Here is an 18,486-nt window from a genome sequence, read left to right as displayed (position 1 = left end):
AAGGACCCAAGCTGGGCAGCAGCATCAGCTGCCTCCTTTCCATCAACCCAGCATGGACATGTCCTCCAAGCAATGAGGCCATGTGGTTAGAGTCAGGTGGTTTATTAGTGTGATGAGCAGGGCTGCAGCAGGGATTCCCAGAGCACCCTCTCCACCTTGCTGCGCCCCACCAGGGCCTGGGCACCCTGACAATGTGCTGGTGGTACCAGGGAAGCTGCTTCCTACCTACAGTCTATGGGTCCTGCCCGGGATCTGCCCTTGGTCCAGGGAGGAGGGCTAGAGCGAGCTGGGGTCCAGGCTGGGCTCTGCGGGCCGGGGGCTGGAGTAGGCAGCAGCAGTCGGCACCGGGCGGTATTTCTCAATCACTTCCCGCAGCCCCTTGGAGAAGTGGAGATCAGCTCCCACTGTGAGGAATCCCTGCAGAGGGAAGAGGGTCAGTGCAAGGCTGGAGGTGACAATGCCCTTCCCATGGAGGCACAGGCTGTCCCATCCCACCACATACCGCGTGATTGGTGACCTCCTCCCTGGTGAAGTCCATGCCTTCGGGCAGTGGGATCTGCACCCCCTTCTTTGTCCTCTCTGCAGCGGGGGAGAGCTGGGGTGAGGCCGAGCCCTGCTATGCCCCTGCCAACACTCCCGGTTGTGTGGGAGCAGTGAGGCCTACCGTTAATGATGGGCATGATGGTCAGCTGCAGCAGGGTCTTCAGTGGGGCCTGCAGTGAGAACAGCTGCAGGAGAAGATCTGGGGTCAGCGTAGTGGCAGAGCTGCCAGCCAGGGCTGGGAGGGCTGTAAGTGGGGATCCTGGACTGACAGCCTCTCCCCAGCCCACCCCACACTGTGGCTGGGTGTAAGGGTTCCCAGGCCATCACCATGCCCTCACCGCAAGCGACTCCAGCGCTGACTGCTTGGAATAGATGCGAAACCTGGACAGGAGGAAGCAGTTGTGAGTAGGGTGTGGAGGGGACTCCCCATACCCCCGTGGCACCCCAGCCGTACCGTCGTAGGTCCAGCTGCACACGCAGTGCCTTCCCTTGCAGAAACACCTTGGCACTCAGCTTGGTTTCCTGGGGAGGGAGAGGGCTGACTCAACAACCAGGCCAGCTCATGCCACAGGTCCAGTGTCCCTCTGCTCAGTCACACCAGTGCCTTACAACACAGGATGGGGGACACTGCTCCTGTATGCACTGGAGGAGCCCCAGCCCCCCTCTCACCATGGCCATGCTGGAGAGCTGGACAGGTGGGCGGTCCGGGGGCACCAGTGAGATGTTCAGGAAAGCAGAGACAGAGACTGAGGTCCCCGAGGGTTTGATGGTGCAGCGGGGGGGAGCAGAGACCTGCAGCACGAGCCGCAGCGGAGCATCCACAGAAGGGCTCTGGGGAAGGCAGGTGAGCTGGAGGCTGGGCACAGGCCAGGGCTGTGCTCTGCCCTGGAACTCTGCCATGCCTTCCATCCTGTCTGGGGGTTCCTTACCAGCATGAAGATGGTCCCAAAGAATGTGGCTCTCAGCAAAACCTCCAGGTCCTTGGGTACCTGTGGCAAGCACAAACCACTGGAAGGGGAGCAAGCCGCTGCTGCAGGTCCCAGCAAAGTGCTCCCTGGATGGCGCCTCCTTTTCTCTGTGACACAGCCCACCCCTCCCTCCTGCCTGCACACAGTCTGACTGTCTGGTGCTCCTTACCTTCTCCCCCTGGAGCTCTATGGTCAGTACTCCTGCCTGGAAGTACGAGTGCATGGCCGAGTCAAAGAAGTACTCAGAGAAGGCAACATAAACCATGCGTTCAGTCTCCTTGATCACCGGCTCTACCGCGTGGTTCTCCAACTCCTGGTCCTCTCTCAGCCGGGGGAAGAACATGCCCTGGACCAAGAGCAGGAGAGGTTCCCACAGCCACGGGGCAGCCCACCTCACCTGCTCCATGGAGCCCAACGTGCCTGCTGGCACACCCTTTTCCACAGGGATGGAGGACCAGCAAGGCAGGATCCAGTGTTCACCTTGAAGTCGAGCTCAAGGGTGTCAGTGGAGATGGACGGATCCCGTAGGAGGGAGTAGTCAATCCCAATATGCTCATCCACGTAGTTTCTCACTGCCAGGGAAGATGTGCTGGTGTGACTTAGCCTAGAGCTGCCTGGCAGCCTGATAGCAGCCCTGTCTGCCCCACAGTGAATGGGATCCAGCCCCTTTCCCAGGGCAACACACACCAGGCACTGTGTCCAACAAAGAGTTCAGCAGCACCAGGCTGGCATGCTCCAGGGATGGGCAGATCTGCAAGGCAAGGAGCCAGGCTGAGGGGAATCACTCCCAGGATTGGATGAGGAGCTGCAGAGGCAGGACAAGGCCCAGCAGATGGGTGGGATATGACTCTACCCTCTCCCACACACAAAGGGCCGAGCCCTAACATCCCACAGCCCCTCTGTGCGCTCAGCTGTACCTGCTGGCTGAGGAGGAAGCGCATCCCCGTGACGATGAAGGTGCTCAGGAACTCATATACCTTCCTGGAGAACACAGGAGTGGTTCTGCACTGCCTGTTCTCCCTGTGGCTCTGTGGCCATTCCAGCACATAGCTGGGATGAGGAAGCACTGAAGGTGTGGGAAGGGGGTCAGGGAGCCAGGCACGCACAGAGGGGTCAGGCGTACCTGAGTGTGCCAGAGAAGCCAGCATGCATTCTCGCTATGGAGGCGTTGCAGGTCATGTTGGAGATTTTGAGGCGCCCAGCCTCGTCCTTGGCCAGCTGCAGCACTGTGTAGATGTAGACTCCATCCGCAGAGGCATTGATGGACCCAATGTCGTAGCTAGAAGCCAGGAAAGCAGATGAGAGGATCACACAGCTCCTGCCAGCTGCAGGACAGCAAGGCACCTGTGGCACCCAGCAAGCACATCTATGGGGTGGGCTAGCACCCAGAGCAGGAGGAAGGGGAGGCAGCTCACAAGAACCAGTAGAGCAGCTGCCTGCGGAAGCGTAGGCTAATGGAAGCATTGTTGATGTTGAAGACAAGGTGCTGCTGGGGCTGGAAGTTCAGGTCTGAAGAGGCCAGCTGCAGGTCTGTCACCTTGACCCTGCAGGGAGGGGACAGGGGTGGTTAGATGGACAGATGGACGTGGGAAGCCGTGGGCAGCAGGCAGCACTCACTGGCTGATGTTGTACTGGAACTGCCCCTCACTCCCATGCAGGTCTGACACCGTGATGTTCTGCAGCTCCTGCTCCACAAAGCGCAGCCCCTCCTGCTTCACTGCAGGGAAAAACGAGGCTGGGCTGGGACGGGCCCTCCTGGCAGCATCGCCCCTCACAGCCCCCACTTCTCCCCGGCCACCCCATGGTGGAGTAGTGCGGGCAGAGCTCTACACAAGCACAGACTCCAGGAGGGTGCCCAACGTCCCTCTTTCCCTGGCCGGCCCCTTACCCAGGTCCAGCCCCTTGGAAGTAATCCGGATCTTACAGCCAGGAGGGCTGTGCGAGGCTGCAATCAGCAAGGGCAGAAGAAGGAGAAGGAGGCAGCCGCCAGCAGCCATCTCGCACCTGGAGGCAGAGAGCAGGGTCAGCACGGACTGGCCTGGGGGCGTACAGGATGTCATCACAGACAGGCCCGGGGGACACACTGGAAGGGATGCAGCTGCTGTCCAATCTGCCCGGGACAGGTGATAGCCCCAAGGAGCACCCCACGGCTCCACTGTTCTCCCTGAAACCCCCCAGTGCTGCTGCCCAGGTTGCCTTTGCCCGAAACCTCTGGACCAGCAGCCCATGAGGGGCATGGCCCCACCCCAGGGTGCTGTGCACAAGTCCCCGCACTGGCCCTGTGGAGCCCCAGGGTCGCACATCTGGGAACACTCACTCCAGCACTCCCCCCGAACCGCAGGGACAGGCGCCAGCCCCGGGCGTGCTCCTGCAGCGGGGAGCCCCAGCAGTTCGCAGAGGAGCGAGCCCTCCCCCGTGTGGAGCCGCCCCACAACCCCCACAGCCCCCCCGAGATGTGCCGCCTGCCCCCAGGCTGGTTTGAGACGGGAGCTGGAGCCTGTCCATCCCGCAGCAACAGGCAGAGCTCCGTGCCAGGCTGAGGGATGGGACGGGGCTCCCCCACAGCTTCCCCCAGTTCTCTGAAAGAAGAGGATGGGGATCCTCTCCCCGGGCCTGTGGGGTGGGACGGGGCTGACCCACAGCGTTTTCCTCCAATTCTATGAAGAGAGAGGATGGGGGATCCCTTTCCTCGGGGCCCGGAGCCACCGTCCTGCCCAGAGGCTGGGGGGTTCCCCCACACAACGCCGGCTCAGTTCGGGTACTTACAGCGCGGCCGGTCCTCGGCTCCTGGCGTGGGGAAGCTGAATCACGTGAAGGCAGGAAGGAGGGAGAACACCACCAGCTCCAAGACTTTCTCTAGAGCTGGCTGAGGTTTCCCTGCCTTTATATAGCCCCCAGCTGCCACTCCTTGCGGGCTCACAGCTGGGAGGAGACAGCGGGACGGATGGGGAGGATGCAGGTCTGTGTCCCGCCGAGCCCGGCTGGCTGCCAGCCCCGGCACGGACAGCGGCTCGCCTGGCCACCCCAGCTCTAGGCTGGACACGGAGCCTTCCTCCCCCCAACAACACACCCCCGTGCGAGGGGCACATGTGCAAATGGCAGTGTCCGGGCTGTTGAGGACTTCCAATCTGTGTTAAGAAGTTTTCTGCCAGTGCTCAGCTATCCCAGCTTCACTGCAGACCGGCCAGGGGTGCTGCTGGGGGAGCTGGTTCATGGACATCTGTAACATGAACCTGAGCAGAGAATTTGCCGGCCTTCAGGACTGCCCCGACCCCAAGCCAGGCAGCAGTGGCTCCGCAGGACGTGCCTCTGCATGGCCTTGCCCCGTGCGTTAGCGGCAGCTTGGCTGGCTCCAGGGTGGCAGCACCGAGATGGGCACTGGAGTGTCCTCATGAGCACCCACACTGCCGTCCCGCTCCCGTCACGGGAAATACGGGCAGCTCCTCGTCCAGGGGCTCCCTACCAAAAATCCTGCCTGGCCGAGCCATGCCGAGAGTCTGCGCCTGCCTTCACCACCCCCTCGGCCACTTGAGCTGCCTCGCTCCAAGGCTGGAGTTTCACTGTCTCTTCACAGAGTCCCCTCTGCCCTCAGGGGTCGGTCTGAGCCGGCCCTTTGTGCCCAGGGCGGTTATCGGTGCTCCGGGCAGCAGAGTCGGGCTGCTGGAAGCCCAAAACGGGAGCCTCAGTGCTTACACAGCACTTACCCCTCCAGAACTGCTGCGCCAGCGTTAACTCATCAAACTGACCCCGGTGCTCCCAGAGCAGAGAGCAGGACTCCGGGAGATGGGAAACCCCTTGGAAAGCTGGGCAGCAGGGATATCCCAGAGGAAAAGGGCAGAAGAGGCCCCGCGGTTTCCCCATCTCGTCTTCACCGGGGGCCGTGGGCCAGCACCGGCCATCGACTGCCCAGGGAGGTGGGGCCGAGGCAGGACGGGTGCTCGGCTAGGTGGATGTGGCAGAAGCTCCGCCGGCTGCGAGGGGTCCTGCGGCCCCAGGGAGCCCCCAGTAACAGCCGTGTCCTCCTCCCACGTCCCGTGTCATCCTCCACAGACGCTGTGCAGCAGCAGCCGCGGAGCAAGGGAGCAACCCCAGCGACCACGGGGCAGTGCCCTGCGCTGCACCGCGTCCCTCACTGCCAGCGCCCGCCGGCTGCCACCGGGACCCGCGGGCCGGGGAACGGCCGCGGCAGTAGTGTGGGGAGGGACGTGCCAGCGCTGCGCCCGAGGGACCGCCGGGACAGGCCGTGGCTGCCAGGGCCGGAGCGCAGCGGGAGCAACCGCTGTGCCCGGCGGGCGGCGGAAGCCCCGCGCCTCCACATCAATGCAGCCCTCCCGGCCCGGCCGCCACCCCGCCCCGGCGCCACCGCTCTTCAAAGGCCTTTTGGTGGCGACAGCTGCGGCCGCGCCCTGTCAGTGCCGGGAACCGCCCGCGGCGGGCGGGCCCAGCCCTCACGAAGCGGCTCCGCCACAGCGCGGGCGGGACCGCGACCGCTCCGCACCCACCGCGGGGCGGTGCCCGCCACAAAGATGGCGCCGGCTGGGCGGGGTGACCGCGAAGCCTTTGCGCATGCTCCACGTAATTCCCCCAAGCGCGGGCTCTGCTTCGCGCATGCGCTCCACACCCGCGGCCCCGGCGCAAGATGGCGGCGGCGGGGCGGGCGAGGCGGAGGTGGGGCGGCGGTGGTGGCGGACGCAGCGGTGCCCGGTGCCTGCAGCCCCTTGCCTCACGCCCAGGTAAGCGGCGCAACCGCGTGGCCGCGGCCCGCCGTGCAGGAGGAGGCGGTGGGGACCGGCGGCGGCGCGCGGGCGGCGGAGGGGAGGCGGCGCGGGCCCGCGGCCGCCATCTTAGAGCGCGGCCGCCGCTGCTGCCGCCGCGCTCCCGCCGCCGCGCCCCCGCTGTGCCCCCGCCGCGCCTGCGCGTGGCGCGGCCCCTCCCCGCGGCGCCGTAACGGGCTCCTGTCTCCGCAGCCGCCCCCGCGGGCCAGGCGCGGGACGCCCCGCTATGAGGATGCGGCCCCGGCGCGCCAGCGGCGAGCACGGAGCGACGGCCACGCGTCCTGCCAGGCAGCCCGCCACCGTAAGTACCCGCCCGGCCGGCCGCCGCCCCGCTTAGGCCGCGCCCCCGGACCGCTCCCGGCCAGACTGCAGAGTTGTCGTCGCCGCCGCCTCCTCTCCGCACTCTCCTGGCGCCCGCGGCCGCCCGCTGGCCCCGGCCCGCCGCGCCGAGGAGCTCCGTGCCGTCTTCGCCGCCGGCAGGGCAGCCCCAGGAGGGTCCCGGCCGCTTCCCCGCGCAGACACGGTGCCCCGATCCCCAGTGCCCGTGGTGCCCCGGGAGCGCTGCGTTGCTCGGCTCCGGGCCCGCCGGCCGGCGCTCGGAAAGGGGATGGGTGCCGATGGGGAGGCGATGGCCTGGCTCCCAGCCTCCTGGAGCAGCCGTGGTTCTGGGATGGGGGAGAACCGCGGGGTTGTCCCGAGGGGCTGTCGCTGATCTCCTTTGTCTGCATTTGCTGTTGTCTTGTACAAAATTCTACCTCGGTGAAATGGAAACAAATACCGGTCCTGTTTGCTGTACTTCTTTACTCTGTGTCTCCTTACCCCTCGCTGTGGTCTCTGGTTGTGCTGCTGCTCTAGGTTGTAAGCTCTCTGGGCAGGGACAGTGTTGTACTATGTTTGTGAAGCACTGTATGCATTGCCATGGTGTATAAAAACATACCGTAATCACCATAAAATGCTTCCTCTGGATCCCTGTCACTGTCTAAGTCCCAGTGTAGTTACATAAAAGTAGAGTGGCTTCTGCCTTGATTCTTGTTAGTTTGGCTGTTTCCTTTTCCCAGACCTTAAGGGTACTGGATTTAATACTTGTTAACACTGATCAAGTGATAAAGCTTCTTGGCTACCTCCACCATTCCAGTTTATCCATAAATGGGAGGAGGCAGAGCCAGTCACCCTATTTGACAGCTCTTTTGAGCGATGGGTGGTGAAAAACACTGGCAGGTCACTGGAGCTGACATGTGCCATCCAAACTGGCCAGGGCTCCATGCCCAGCACCGTCTGTGAATCCTGACAATCATGGCTTTGGGAGCTGTAGTCCCCCCAGTACACACCAGTTCACTCCAGGTTGTGCTCTGTGTAACGTGCAGGACACAGCAGCAGCTGTGTGTGCAAGTGTAGCTTACCTTTGAGGAGGAGGAGGGACTAAACATCCCTCAGAGGTTCCCTGTGCTCCTGCCTCACAGCCCGTGTACCCACAGGCTGACAAGAGCCAGAGCTGCTGCCACTGGCCCAGCTCACCTTGGCACCTTTGTGAAGTGACTGTAAGGACATGGTGGGGTTGGAGTTCAGGAGGGAGTGTGAGATTGCACAACGCTTACTGCTGAGGCAATTAAAGGTCCCCAGATGTGTCCTGTGCTCTGCAGCAGGCACAGGGCATTACCCGCTTGCTCTGGAGCTCTGGGGTGGAGACCCAAACTCCAGGTATCCACAATGTCCCACACCTTCCCTTGTGTACCCTGCCTGGCGGGATGGAAACATCTTCCGAGGGGCTGAAGGATTAAAGCTCCTCAATGCTGATCTCAGCTGGTGCTGTGGGCAGCTGAGCTGCTGCCCACTCACTCTTAACTAGTGTTTGCTCCTGCCATTCTGTTCTGCTGAAATAGCCACTGGCCTTTATGCACAGGAAGCACAGCAAAGGCTTCAAATCCCGTTGATTTAGCCCCCAAAAAATCCAGAGTTTTTATTGAAGAGCTCCTGTGCGTGGCTCCTGCTGCCAGGTAGTGTGCTATTCAGGGGAGGAGCACACTGTGCACAGCATTGTGCTGCTGCAGCCCTGGCTGTGCTGGTGTGTGCTGTTGGGTGTCTCCAAAGCCTGAATAGAGTTAAGTGTCTGAGGTAGCTCAGAATTATGTAAAATGCCTTGTTTCCCCCCAGTTCATTGCCAATGCATTTCGGGCTGCCAGGGAAGAGCAGTCTGTGGCACTGTTTCAGAAACTTCCCCAGGGGAAGAGTGGTGACTAAGAGAGGAAAAGCCTGGCTGTTTCTCTCCAGCTGGCAACATTAAATTATGATTAAGAGGAGCTTTATTGTTCCAACAGACCGTCTTTTGCATAAATGTTGTTATGCAGATGAAAAAGGAACAAGGTCTAGAACAGCTGGCTGGGGCCCTGCTTGTGGGACTGGGACTAGGACTAGGACTAGGACTAGGATTAGGACGTGTTGGCCTGAGACATGCAGAAGGTAATAATTTGGGAGCTCCTGACTCCCTGCCTGTGGTTTTCTGAGCCACAGAAGTTGTTAGTGAACCTCCAGGGCTATTTTATATAGCAGATTTTTTTTTTTTTAATTAAAGCCTTTTGTTGAAATTATGTGTAGTTATGTGTATGAGAGTTGATTTAAATTGTCTCAGAGGATAACAAATCAGACCTGGCCAGTGGTATTGGTATGGCAGAAGGTGGCACATAATCACAGAGGAGCATATGTTATTTTTTACAATATGATGCTTCACTCTTAGGAGAGATCTAGCTGAAAAGGGAATATTTTGAATGCTGGCCTCAGGAACACCCTGGCTAACCCCATTTAACACTGAGCATTCCTCATAGCTAGTTGTATCCAGGATAACAGGTGTTTTTGAGGGCTGAGGTGCTGTTTGTGTGTACTGGTTCAATCCCTGTTTTATTATCAGAATGAACTACACCTGAGTGTGCCAAGCAGATCTGGGACCTTTCCTGCTGTAACACTGGATATTACTCTGTTTTTTCCAGTGTGGTTGCTGAGAAATGGCCAATGAGAATCACAGAAGCCCTGCGGAGGAAGTGTCTCTCATGAGTCACTCACCTGGCACCTCCAACCAGAACCAGCCCAGCTCCCCCAAACCCATGCGCCTGGTACAGGACCTGCCAGGTACCGACTCTGCCTTCGGGAATTCTGCAGGGCCCTGGCAGTGGGGAGGGGGGTGAAACAAGGCTGCCAAGGGAGGCTGGGAATGATTTCAGAGTGTGCTGTGACAGTGCTGGGCACCTGCAGGGCAGGTCTGTCGTGCAGGATGCTCCTCTCCTGACTCTCACTGTCCTCAGATGAGCTGGTGCAAGCTGGCTGGGAGAAGTGCTGGAGCAAGCGGGAGAACCGCCCCTACTACTTCAACCGCTTCACCAACCAATCTCTGTGGGAAATGCCTGTGCTGGGACAGCACGATGTCATAGTAAGTGCTCACTCACCTTGGGAGTGCTGTGCCAGGACTGGGGTCTTCATGGTCTGTGGGCCTCAGATTACAAGTGTGGGAGGGTCTTCGGTGCCTTCAGAACTCCTTGCTCCGTGCGTTGTCCGGCATGATTCTGGGGAAGTGTTTCTCTGACAGGTGCCTGTCAGGTGATGCTGTTCCAGGAGTCATGCACCACTCAAAGAACAGTCAGCGTGGGGGATTTGTGATGAGTTTTTCTCATGAAAGTGTTTTTATAAAGCATATAGACACCTAGAGGAGAATCTTTCAGCTTTGTGCAGGTGTAACTAGTGGTGTCGTTATTTCCATCCATGTGGGAGCTGGGAGCAGTGCAGTGGGATGCTGCAGTGGCAGTGGGGGAGCTTGACGTGTGCTGTTGTTGTTCGGACTCTCATAGTCAGACCCTCTGGGACTGAATGCGGCTCCAATGCCACTGGAAGGTGGGGTGGCAGATGCTTCAGTGGAGAGCAAGCAGAGAAAGAGGAGATTCTCCGAAGAGGTTCCACCAAGTGGCAACAGTGTGAAGAAGCCTAAGGTGGGTGTGGTGCTCTGAAACAAGCGTGCAGCTTGAAACCAAGGGGGGCTGGAGAGCTCCTGGGATTCTGTGTGGTGGTCAGGTGTGGGACTATTTGATTTACTGAGCTGCTTCTCCTTTACCTGGCTCTCTGGTGCAGTAATTCATCTTTCACACACAGGCGGATGTCCCAGGGAACCCAGCTGCTCAGCCAGTCCCCAGCTCTCCCGGTATTCCAGGAACCTCTGTTTTGAAGGCATGGTGTGTTTCACCTGAAGACAAACAGCAGGCAGCTCTTCTACGACCAACTGAGTAAGTTGTGTCCATTTGTCTTCTGCTCCTTTTCCAGTGAAGTGTTCAAGACACACAGGTTTCCAGATATCTTTGAGGAACCCGAGGGACTAATCACTGCCAGGAGTCTTGATAGTTTGGTTTCCTGGCTGGTGAAACAGCCCAAGGAAGCATCTTTAAAAGTAATATTTGATAATTAGCCAATTATCTGGTTATCCTGATGACATTTGCTTTTGCCACAGAGTATACTGGGACCTGGATATTCAGACAAATGCTGTGATTAAGCAGAGGGCACCATCAGAAGTGCTTTCTCCACACCCTGAGGTGGAACTGCTCCGGTCCCAGCTCATTCTCAAGCTGCGGCAGCATTACCGTGAGCTCTGTCAGCAGCGAGAAGGTGAGTTTCTGTTGGGTTCCTTTTATTTCCTTCTCAGTTCTAGTATTGGGGTGATCTGATTTTTGTTTTATGCCTGTCTAGTCCCTGTATTCTCTTTTTGTGATGGTTATACTCTGTGGCATTGTTTGTTAATTTATTAAGCAGAACTTTGTATAATGATCCTTATCAGAGCTACGGGGCATCTCTGTATTGTATTGATTAGACCCTTCTGTGCATCTCCAGGGATTGACCCCCCAAGGGAGTCATTTAATCGCTGGATGTTGGAGAGGAAAGTGGTTGATAAAGGGACAGATCCTCTTTTACCGAGTGACTGCGAGCCAGTAGTGTCTCCTTCCATGTTCAGAGAGATCATGAATGACATTCCCATCAGGTACTGTTCACAAACAGAGCACTTTGTTGGGATGGTTCTGGGTCAGTCTGGTCTGGTGATTTACCTGCTGCAGTTCTGCTGTGGGTGCTTCCCTTTGTTTGGATGCTGGTGAAGGAAGGCTGGGGAACTGAATCTATCTTCCATGCCTTTGTGAGACTCATGCATATGAATTTAACTTACCTCAGGTTATCCAGAATTAAGTTCCGAGAGGAAGCCAAGAGGCTGCTCTTCAAGTATGCTGAGGCTGCGAAACGACTGATTGAATCCAGGTGGGAGCTCTTCTCACAGTGCTGTCACGATCAGAAAAGACAAAAGGACTATAGGGGCTTCTCATCCTGCCTTATCCAGCACTGGATATTATTAATGTTATTGAGGAAAAACAAGGGTAGGAACATACAGAAGAAAAACAGTAGTGCTGAAGCCATCTTTTGATAATGACGTTTTTGTAAAATGTAATAGTGGGGAGCTGAGTGTGTGTGGAGACAATGAAGTACTGGGTGTGGAATGTCTTTGTTATCCCTGAGATAAAATCAGGAAAATCAGGAGTGCTTGGGCACTCACTGCTGTTACAGAGCAACAAGCTTTGAGTGGCATTTTGTATACAAGGTAGGGTTTTTTCTGAAGAAGACAGTGAGGGAGAACCTTGTGTGGAAAGGAAAAGCTTATAAACAGGGTAGTTTTCTCAGAGTCACAAGACCTAGCGGTACTTGAAAATTAGAGGTAGTATTAAAATGGACCAGCACCATGACAAATAAAGGCTTTGTGGGCCTCTCCTGTTGCAGAGAGGATCGCAGCCAGCTACACCAAGTTTTGGAGAGAATATAGCAGTCCGCAGTCTTGCAAATGTCTGGAAGGCCTTTCCAGAGAACTGGAGGGGAGTTACAGGGATGGGCCTTGACAAGTATCAGTGTCCACATTCCCCACTGATAGAAAACTTTGGAGGGGGGTGGAATATATTGTTGTGCAGCTGTGAGTTAAATTTTGCCTCTGTTTTTGCAGGAGTGCTTCCCCAGACAGCAGGAAGGTGGTGAAGTGGAATGTGGAGGACACCTTCAGCTGGCTGCGACGGGACCATTCTGCCTCCAAGGAGGACTACATGGTCAGTGCACCACTGATGTGTGGCTGGGCACAGCGGGCTGGGGAGGGGACATGTACAGGTCCTTCTGGAGATGGCTAGCATTGCCTCCCCTTGATGTGTGCCTTGGGAGAGCAGCCTGTAGACACTGAAGACCTCTGGAGAACCAGTGGTGGCCATGTGAGAGACTCTGGTTCTCTGTTTCCTCAGGACCGCCTGGAGCACTTACGCAAGCAGTGTGGGCCCCATGTGTCTGCTGCAGCCAAGGACTCTGTCGAAGGCATCTGCAGTAAAATTTACTACATATCCCTGGAATACGTCAAGCGCATCCGGGAGAAGCATCTTGCCATACTCAAGGAGAACAATATCTCTGGTATGCAGCCAGCTTTGAGGAGCTGTAGAGCTGCACCACTGCAGTTAAAGTCCCGTGGTCTGGCTTGTCCCCATTCAGAGAGGGTTACCTGTTGGGAGGGCAGCTATGTCTCCAAAAGTCAGAAAATCTGTGTTTCAAAGTAAGAAACAGCCAGTCCAGCATAGGCCTCAGCTTTCAGTCACAGTGTCTGCAGTGACAGACTGTCTTCCATCACGTTCTGTGACCAGCTGTAACATCAGATACTACAAATATGTGATTTGCCAGGACAAAGTAGCTTGTTAGGAGCAGGTCACACTGAGCAGGGCATTCGTTCATTTCACTGGACCATGCTTTTTTGCTTTGATGTTTCATGAATTCCTGGGGACAGCTGACACCCCATTAGTAATGCTGAGTGTCTGCCCTTTATTCTCGTTTGCCACTTTCTTGTGTTCTGAGCACCCTTCTGCACCCCTCTGTCTCCCAGCTTCTCACTGTGCACTCTTTCTTGGCAGAGTTCGTGTTCCTTGATCTTTTCTCTGTTCTTTCTTTTGTTCACATCTGTACATCTGCCTTCACTCAGCTTTTCCTTCCTCCATGGGTCTGCTTCTTTCATTGCCATTGTCTGTGGTCCTTTTCCCTTTTGGCTCCTGGCTCTCCTCAGGCTCCCTTCAGGTGCCCAATGTCTGCCTTTTGTTATTGTTTTTGATGCTTATCTTCCAACGCCATTAAGTCAGAGATTCCTTCCATCTGATTTGTGAGCTCTCCCTGAAGCTGTGGCATTGGATAACCACAAGGTGCAGGGAGATTCCATTGCCACCTGCCTTTCACAGCCTGTGAATTTTTATTGAGCTTTGGGTAGTTTGGGGCAAAATGAAGTAAGAAACATCAACAACAAAAAGAGTGTTTTGTGTGTTTGGAACACTCCTCAAGACACTGGAGTGGCTGTGTGCTGTCTGCATTGGGGAATCAGCTTTGAACCGAGGTAGCTGCCTACAAGATCTGTGAGGGACCACCATGGTGGATTTTTGGGAGGACCACCCTGCTCTTTAGCCCTATTTGGTTTGCTGTGTCTTTTGAGGTGGACTGAAGATTGGTCCTGAATACTCTTAGCTTCTCACCGGCTGCCTTTCTGTTCATTCTCCATAGCTGAGGTAGAAGCTCCTGAGGTCCAGGACAGGCTGGTGTACTGCTACCCCGTGAGACTGGCCATCCCCTCCCCGCCGCTCCCCAGCGTGGAGATGCACATGGAGAACAACGTGGCGTGCGTGCGGTACAAGGGGGAGATGGTCAAAGTGAGCCGCAACTACTTCAGCAAGCTGGTAAGGGCTGGGCACTGACTCTGCTGCCCCTCGGGGCAGGGCTGGGGACAGGCTGCCCAGCTGACCCTGCAGGGCTGTCAGACACTGCCATGGCCATGAGGACAGCTACTCTCACTTTAGCTGGGGTCAGGCTCTGCTGGGAGTATTTCCCAGGTGTTGGGTTTGTGCTCTGAGTAAGTGTTGTGCTGCCAGAACATTGTACTCAAACCAAGGCAATCCTTGCTGGGAGACACGTGCTGGTGTGGTGTTCATTCATTTCATGTTAGTGACAAGCTGGTGGCTCACGCAGTGACAGCAGATGTGCTGACAACTCCCTGCAGAGCCCACCTGCTCCTCAGCCTCCCTCTCCCTGTCACAATGTGCATGTATCACCATAACTTAGCTGTTCCTGGTTCCTGGTTCCTGTTCAATGGCTTGACTTTCTCTTCCAGTGGCTTCTTTATCGGTACAGCTGCATTGATGACTCAGGCTTTGAAAAGTTCCTGCCCAGGGTTTGGTGCCTTCTCCGTCGATATCAGGTACAGATGTACATCAGAAAGCCTTGGCAGCACTGGGAACTTGTCTTTGCTCTTGGAAAGGGTTACAGCTTTGGGAGCCTGGAGCAACATGGGGTTTAAACTGGGTCTGTAGTCTGCTTATGCTATGCTGAAGTAGGACTGTGGATTGGGGAGCAGTTGGGGTCTTGACAGGAGACCTCGGTGTGGTAAAGATCTTCGTGAAGGAAACCTTCAGTAGCTCTTGACTCTGAGGGGCTGAAGGGTCACTTGGGTACAAGAGAATACTGATGGTTTTGTGGGGTCAGAGTTGGATAAAATCTCTAAAGAGCATTCTTGGGTACATACAGGGACCTACACGAATTTGAGAAAAGACGAGGGGGCCCTGCATACCTAGAGGAGTGGGTGCATGGACATGTGGCCCTGGGTCCGTGGTCAGTGAAGGGAACAGCAGGAGCAGCGAGTGCTGGCACGGCTCACCAGGGTTTGCTCTCCTCAGATGATGTTCGGTGTGGGGCTGTATGAAGGGACTGGTCTGCAAGGGGCACTTCCCGTGCACATCTTTGAAGCCCTCCACAAGCTCTTTGGAGTGAGTTTTGAATGCTTTGCCTCGCCCCTGAATTGCTATTTTAAACAGTACTGTTCAGCCTTCTTGGACACAGACGGGTATTTTGGATCCAGGGGGTGAGTATTACGTTCCCTTGCTCTGTGTGGGTGTGGGTGCGTGCCCGTGAGATGACTCACGATGAGCTGATGGGGATCTTTGCCTCTTTCTCCAGCCCATGCCTGGATTTCTTCCCTATAAGTGGTTCTTTTGAGGCAAATCCTCCGTTCTGTGAGGAGCTGATGGATGCCATGGTCTCTCACTTTGAGGTATGTCCGCTCACCAGTGGGGTTGTTTGGGATGGAGCTGTGCTGTCCATCCTCTGCTCCCCACCACTCCTGCACCCTGAGGGACAGAGGACATTGACAGCTGGGCACTGCTCTTGAAGCAGAAGCATTTCCTTTCTGTAGGACTCATTAAACACGTCATTGCTCAGTTAGTGCTGAGATTGTTCCTTTTCTTCTTGCACTAGAAACTGCTGGAGAGCTCCAGTGAGCCGCTCTCCTTCATTGTCTTCATCCCTGAGTGGCGGGACCCCCCCACGCCAGCCCTGACGCGCATGGAGCAGAGCAAGTTCAAGCGACACCAGCTCATCCTGCCAGCCTTCGATCACGAGTACCGCAGCGGGTCTCAGCACGTCTGCAAAAAGTAGGCTTTGTTCTCAGATCCTTTGGGAACACAGCTCTGAAGCTGTGTGACGGAAATATCCTCTTCCAAGCTGAAATCAGTGGGAAGCAGGGAGCAGGCAAGGACAAACGCAGCGCATCATCACTTTGGGTGTTTAGGATGGGCAGACAGCATGGTGAATTCAACGTCTGTTTAATGACTGCTAACTTCAGCTTGTGAGAGGTTTATGCCTTGGGCATGAGTCCAGTGGGAACAGGTCACACCTGTGGCACTGGTCTGTGCTCGGCCAGCCCTCAGGCCCAGGAGCTGCTTGTGCTGCAGCAGCTGGATGTCAGTGGGGGAGAAGAGGCAAGGGGCAATGGGGCTTTGGTCTGCAGTGGGGCAGGCTGGTCTCTGCTCTGCTGCTGAGGCAACAAGTATGAGCAGCAGCTTGTTTAAGCAACAGGTGCCTGAAAACTGAAGTTCTTACCTGCTTAGGACTGACACCTCGCTGTGCTGAGTCCCCTCTGCAGGGACAGGCAGGTTCCAGCACATGCGTGTACTGGTAGGGAGCAGTGGGGCTCTGCAGTATCAGTGTTTTTTCCCTCTTGAAGCGCAGGAGCCTCTACTACTGTACTCAGAACTGCCTGAGGCTGCACTGTGTCCCCCTTATTTTCAGAATAATGAGAGAAAGGATGGACAAATACTTGTTCTAGTGAAGGCAGTAAGAGGAGATGGGCTTTGGTGGGGGGGGCCAGGGGAGGTGCTGATGCCTGTGCTCTTCCCTTGCAGGGAGGAGATGTACTACAAGGCTGTGCACAACACAGCCGTCCTCTTCCTGCAGAACAGCGCCGGCTTTGCCAAGTGGGAGCCCACGCCAGAGCGGCTGCAGGAGCTCGTTGCAGCCTACAAGCATTCGGGCCGAAGCCTCAGCTCCTCGTCTTCCTCCTCCTCGTCCTCATCCTCCTCCTCCTCCTCCACAGCGGACAAAGAGCGGGAGCTGGGCCGAGAGCAGAGCAGCAGCCGAGAGACTAATCCCAACTAAGGCAGAGGTGTGAGGCAGCAGGGGAGGTGCCGGTGGCCCCGGGGGAGGCTGGCCGGGGCAGCAGAGACTGCTGGCTGCACAGCACCGGCCCAGGACTCCTGCGCAGCAGCTCCACGGCACCTGCTCTCCTCTGCGAACTGCACGCCAGCCCCCAGGAGCCGGGAGCGCCCGGCGGCCAGTGGGAGAGGAGGCTCAGCCACAGCCCTCAGCAGGGGCGAGGGAGCCCAGTGTGGCGCGGCAGGAGGAGCCGGCAGCTCCGCGACGCCGGAGCGCCGAGGGAAGGGACAGCCAGGGCTGGGACGCGCGCGTGGACAGGCAGAAGGACGGTGGAACAGATGGAGGGATGGATGGCAAGCGCGAGTGCTGGGCGCTGAGCGCCGCGGCCGGAGGGGCCCCGGTAGGAGAGGGACGGGCAGAGCCCGGGGGCTCCTGCGGCCGGACTGGCCCCAGCACGGCTCCGTGTCCATAGTGTAAATAGTTCTGTCTGTGGCGCCCACGCTCCTCGTGGGGCTGCTCCCATCGCATCTGTGTTTCTTTCTCATGTGTGAGTCCTGTGTTCGCTGACATTGTGTCCTGGAGAGGGGAGGAGCAGAGGAGAAGAGTTTCTTTGGTGTGTAAAGATGTCTTTGCAGCTGTTTTGTAGTCATTGTGGTTTTTATGCGGAGCCTCCGGGCTTTATTTAACCTCCTTGGGTTTTGTTTTGTAAGAATTAATTTAACACCGCTAACCATTTTATTACTTTTATCAAGAAGAGCAAAATCTATTTTTGATTTCTGTTTCCTAGTTCTTAGGAACATTAAAACCAGCATACAGCTCTGCTTGTGTCCGTGACTTGCCTTCTTTGGTGTCTGGGGTCTCTGCTCACCCCTGTCTGGTCTCTGCCTGGGTGGAAGGTAGAAAAATGTTGGGGTTTGGTTTTTCAGAACTATCTGGCATCTGCCCTGTTCCAGGTAGCCCTGCCCTCCTGGTGAGTTTTGTTTCCTAATGACCAGTGTGAGCCCCTGAAGCAGCCTGGTGACCACACTGTTTCAGTGAGGTTTTGGTGCTCTCCTCTTGGAGAAGTGCAGGGAAGTGCACTGCCTTTGGACTCGCTGGGGCAGGCAGCAGAGCCAGCCTCTCCTGTGGGGTGCCTCAGCACTGCTGGTGCTGAACCAGTGTCAGTGCCGCAGCACTGCTGGTGCCATTGCCACCCTGAAGTGGGCAGGAATTGCCCAGCACCAGATGCCCATTCCCAGACACTTCAAAGCTCTCCAGCGATGCTTTTGATGGTGGCAAGGAGATCGCTGACGTCCTTTAGTCAGGGAAGTTGGGAATGTCAGCTGTGAATATGGCAGTTCATAAAGCCTATTTTTTCCCCCTTTTTATCATTGTTTTTGACCCAAGACTGCCTACTCTGAGGCACAGATGAGCACAGACGTGCTGATGCTGGGAGTGTTCCTAACCCACCCCTTGATCAGTCTGTGCACGGAGCCCTTTGCCTGCTCCCTCAGGTGAGTTACCTGGTTAAGTATCCAGTGGCTGTGGTCTCACAAGGGACGTGTAAGTGACATGAGTGGCCAGAAGCCTGGTGGTGTGGGCTGCTTCTCGAGTCTCCTTTATCCTGACAGAGCAAGAGATGGTCGATGGAGCACATCAGGTTGACACTGGGGGCATTTCAAGGGTAGATAAGCAGGACTAGGTCAATCTGCGAGGGGCTG

The 18,486-nt window shown here is 56.8% G+C and overlaps 2 protein-coding genes across 3 annotated transcripts; one reads left to right on the top strand and one right to left on the bottom strand.

Annotated features, from left to right (window-relative positions):
- Window positions 1–86: 86 nt before the first annotated feature.
- PLTP (phospholipid transfer protein) lies at window positions 87–4,436 on the bottom strand. The gene is made up of 16 exons (XM_030288611.4): window positions 4,278–4,436; window positions 3,400–3,515; window positions 3,129–3,228; window positions 2,927–3,055; window positions 2,635–2,790; window positions 2,429–2,492; window positions 2,199–2,262; window positions 1,992–2,083; window positions 1,681–1,857; window positions 1,473–1,532; window positions 1,213–1,374; window positions 998–1,065; window positions 882–924; window positions 665–728; window positions 503–579; window positions 87–417 (listed from the first exon to the last, which is right to left on the bottom strand). Exons 2-16 carry the CDS (start codon window positions 3,506–3,508, stop codon window positions 277–279), a joined length of 1,506 nt encoding a protein of 501 aa, XP_030144471.1. The 5' UTR covers window positions 3,509–3,515; window positions 4,278–4,436; the 3' UTR covers window positions 87–276.
- Window positions 4,437–6,085: 1,649 nt separating this feature from the next.
- PCIF1 (phosphorylated CTD interacting factor 1) lies at window positions 6,086–17,607 on the top strand. 2 transcript variants are annotated; one of them, XM_030288609.4, is made up of 17 exons: window positions 6,086–6,244; window positions 6,479–6,587; window positions 9,268–9,406; window positions 9,580–9,704; window positions 10,120–10,257; window positions 10,418–10,548; window positions 10,770–10,924; window positions 11,147–11,294; window positions 11,480–11,563; window positions 12,294–12,393; window positions 12,580–12,742; window positions 13,868–14,040; window positions 14,472–14,558; window positions 15,034–15,218; window positions 15,314–15,407; window positions 15,611–15,786; window positions 16,537–17,607. In XM_030288609.4, exons 3-17 carry the CDS (start codon window positions 9,283–9,285, stop codon window positions 16,787–16,789), a joined length of 2,136 nt encoding a protein of 711 aa, XP_030144469.1. In that variant the 5' UTR covers window positions 6,086–6,244; window positions 6,479–6,587; window positions 9,268–9,282; the 3' UTR covers window positions 16,790–17,607. The 2 variants fall into 2 exon arrangements, with proteins under 2 accessions (XP_030144469.1, XP_030144470.1); XM_030288610.4 differs by lacking the exon at window positions 6,479–6,587 and having other exon boundaries at window positions 6,096–6,244.
- Window positions 17,608–18,486: the final 879 nt, after the last annotated feature.

The sequence above is a fragment of the Taeniopygia guttata genome, chromosome 20 (genome assembly GCF_048771995.1).
Source record: "Taeniopygia guttata chromosome 20, bTaeGut7.mat, whole genome shotgun sequence".
NCBI lineage: Eukaryota > Metazoa > Chordata > Aves > Passeriformes > Estrildidae > Taeniopygia > Taeniopygia guttata.
The sequence above is the reverse complement of the archived record's forward strand: the minus strand, read 5'-3'. Positions and strand labels throughout refer to the sequence as shown.

What these genes read in the sequence shown, in the direction of transcription:
- PLTP (XM_030288611.4), bottom strand. Translation starts at nt 3,508, where the DNA reads ATGGCTGCTGGCGGCTGCCTCCTTCTCCTTCTTCTGCCCTTGCTGATT. An exon ending in TTCCAAGGGGCTGGACCTGG is followed by an intron (nt 3,229 to 3,399) that starts GTAAGGGGCCGG and finishes TTTTCCCTGCAG; the next exon opens with TGAAGCAGGAGGGGCTGCGC. An exon ending in GCTTCCTCCTCAGCCAGCAG is followed by an intron (nt 2,263 to 2,428) that starts GTACAGCTGAGC and finishes CTTGCCTTGCAG; the next exon opens with ATCTGCCCATCCCTGGAGCA.
- PCIF1 (XM_030288609.4), top strand. Translation starts at nt 9,283, where the DNA reads ATGGCCAATGAGAATCACAGAAGCCCTGCGGAGGAAGTGTCTCTCATG. An exon ending in TGGGACAGCACGATGTCATA is followed by an intron (nt 9,705 to 10,119) that starts GTAAGTGCTCAC and finishes GGACTCTCATAG; the next exon opens with TCAGACCCTCTGGGACTGAA. An exon ending in CAAGGAGAACAATATCTCTG is followed by an intron (nt 12,743 to 13,867) that starts GTATGCAGCCAG and finishes CATTCTCCATAG; the next exon opens with CTGAGGTAGAAGCTCCTGAG.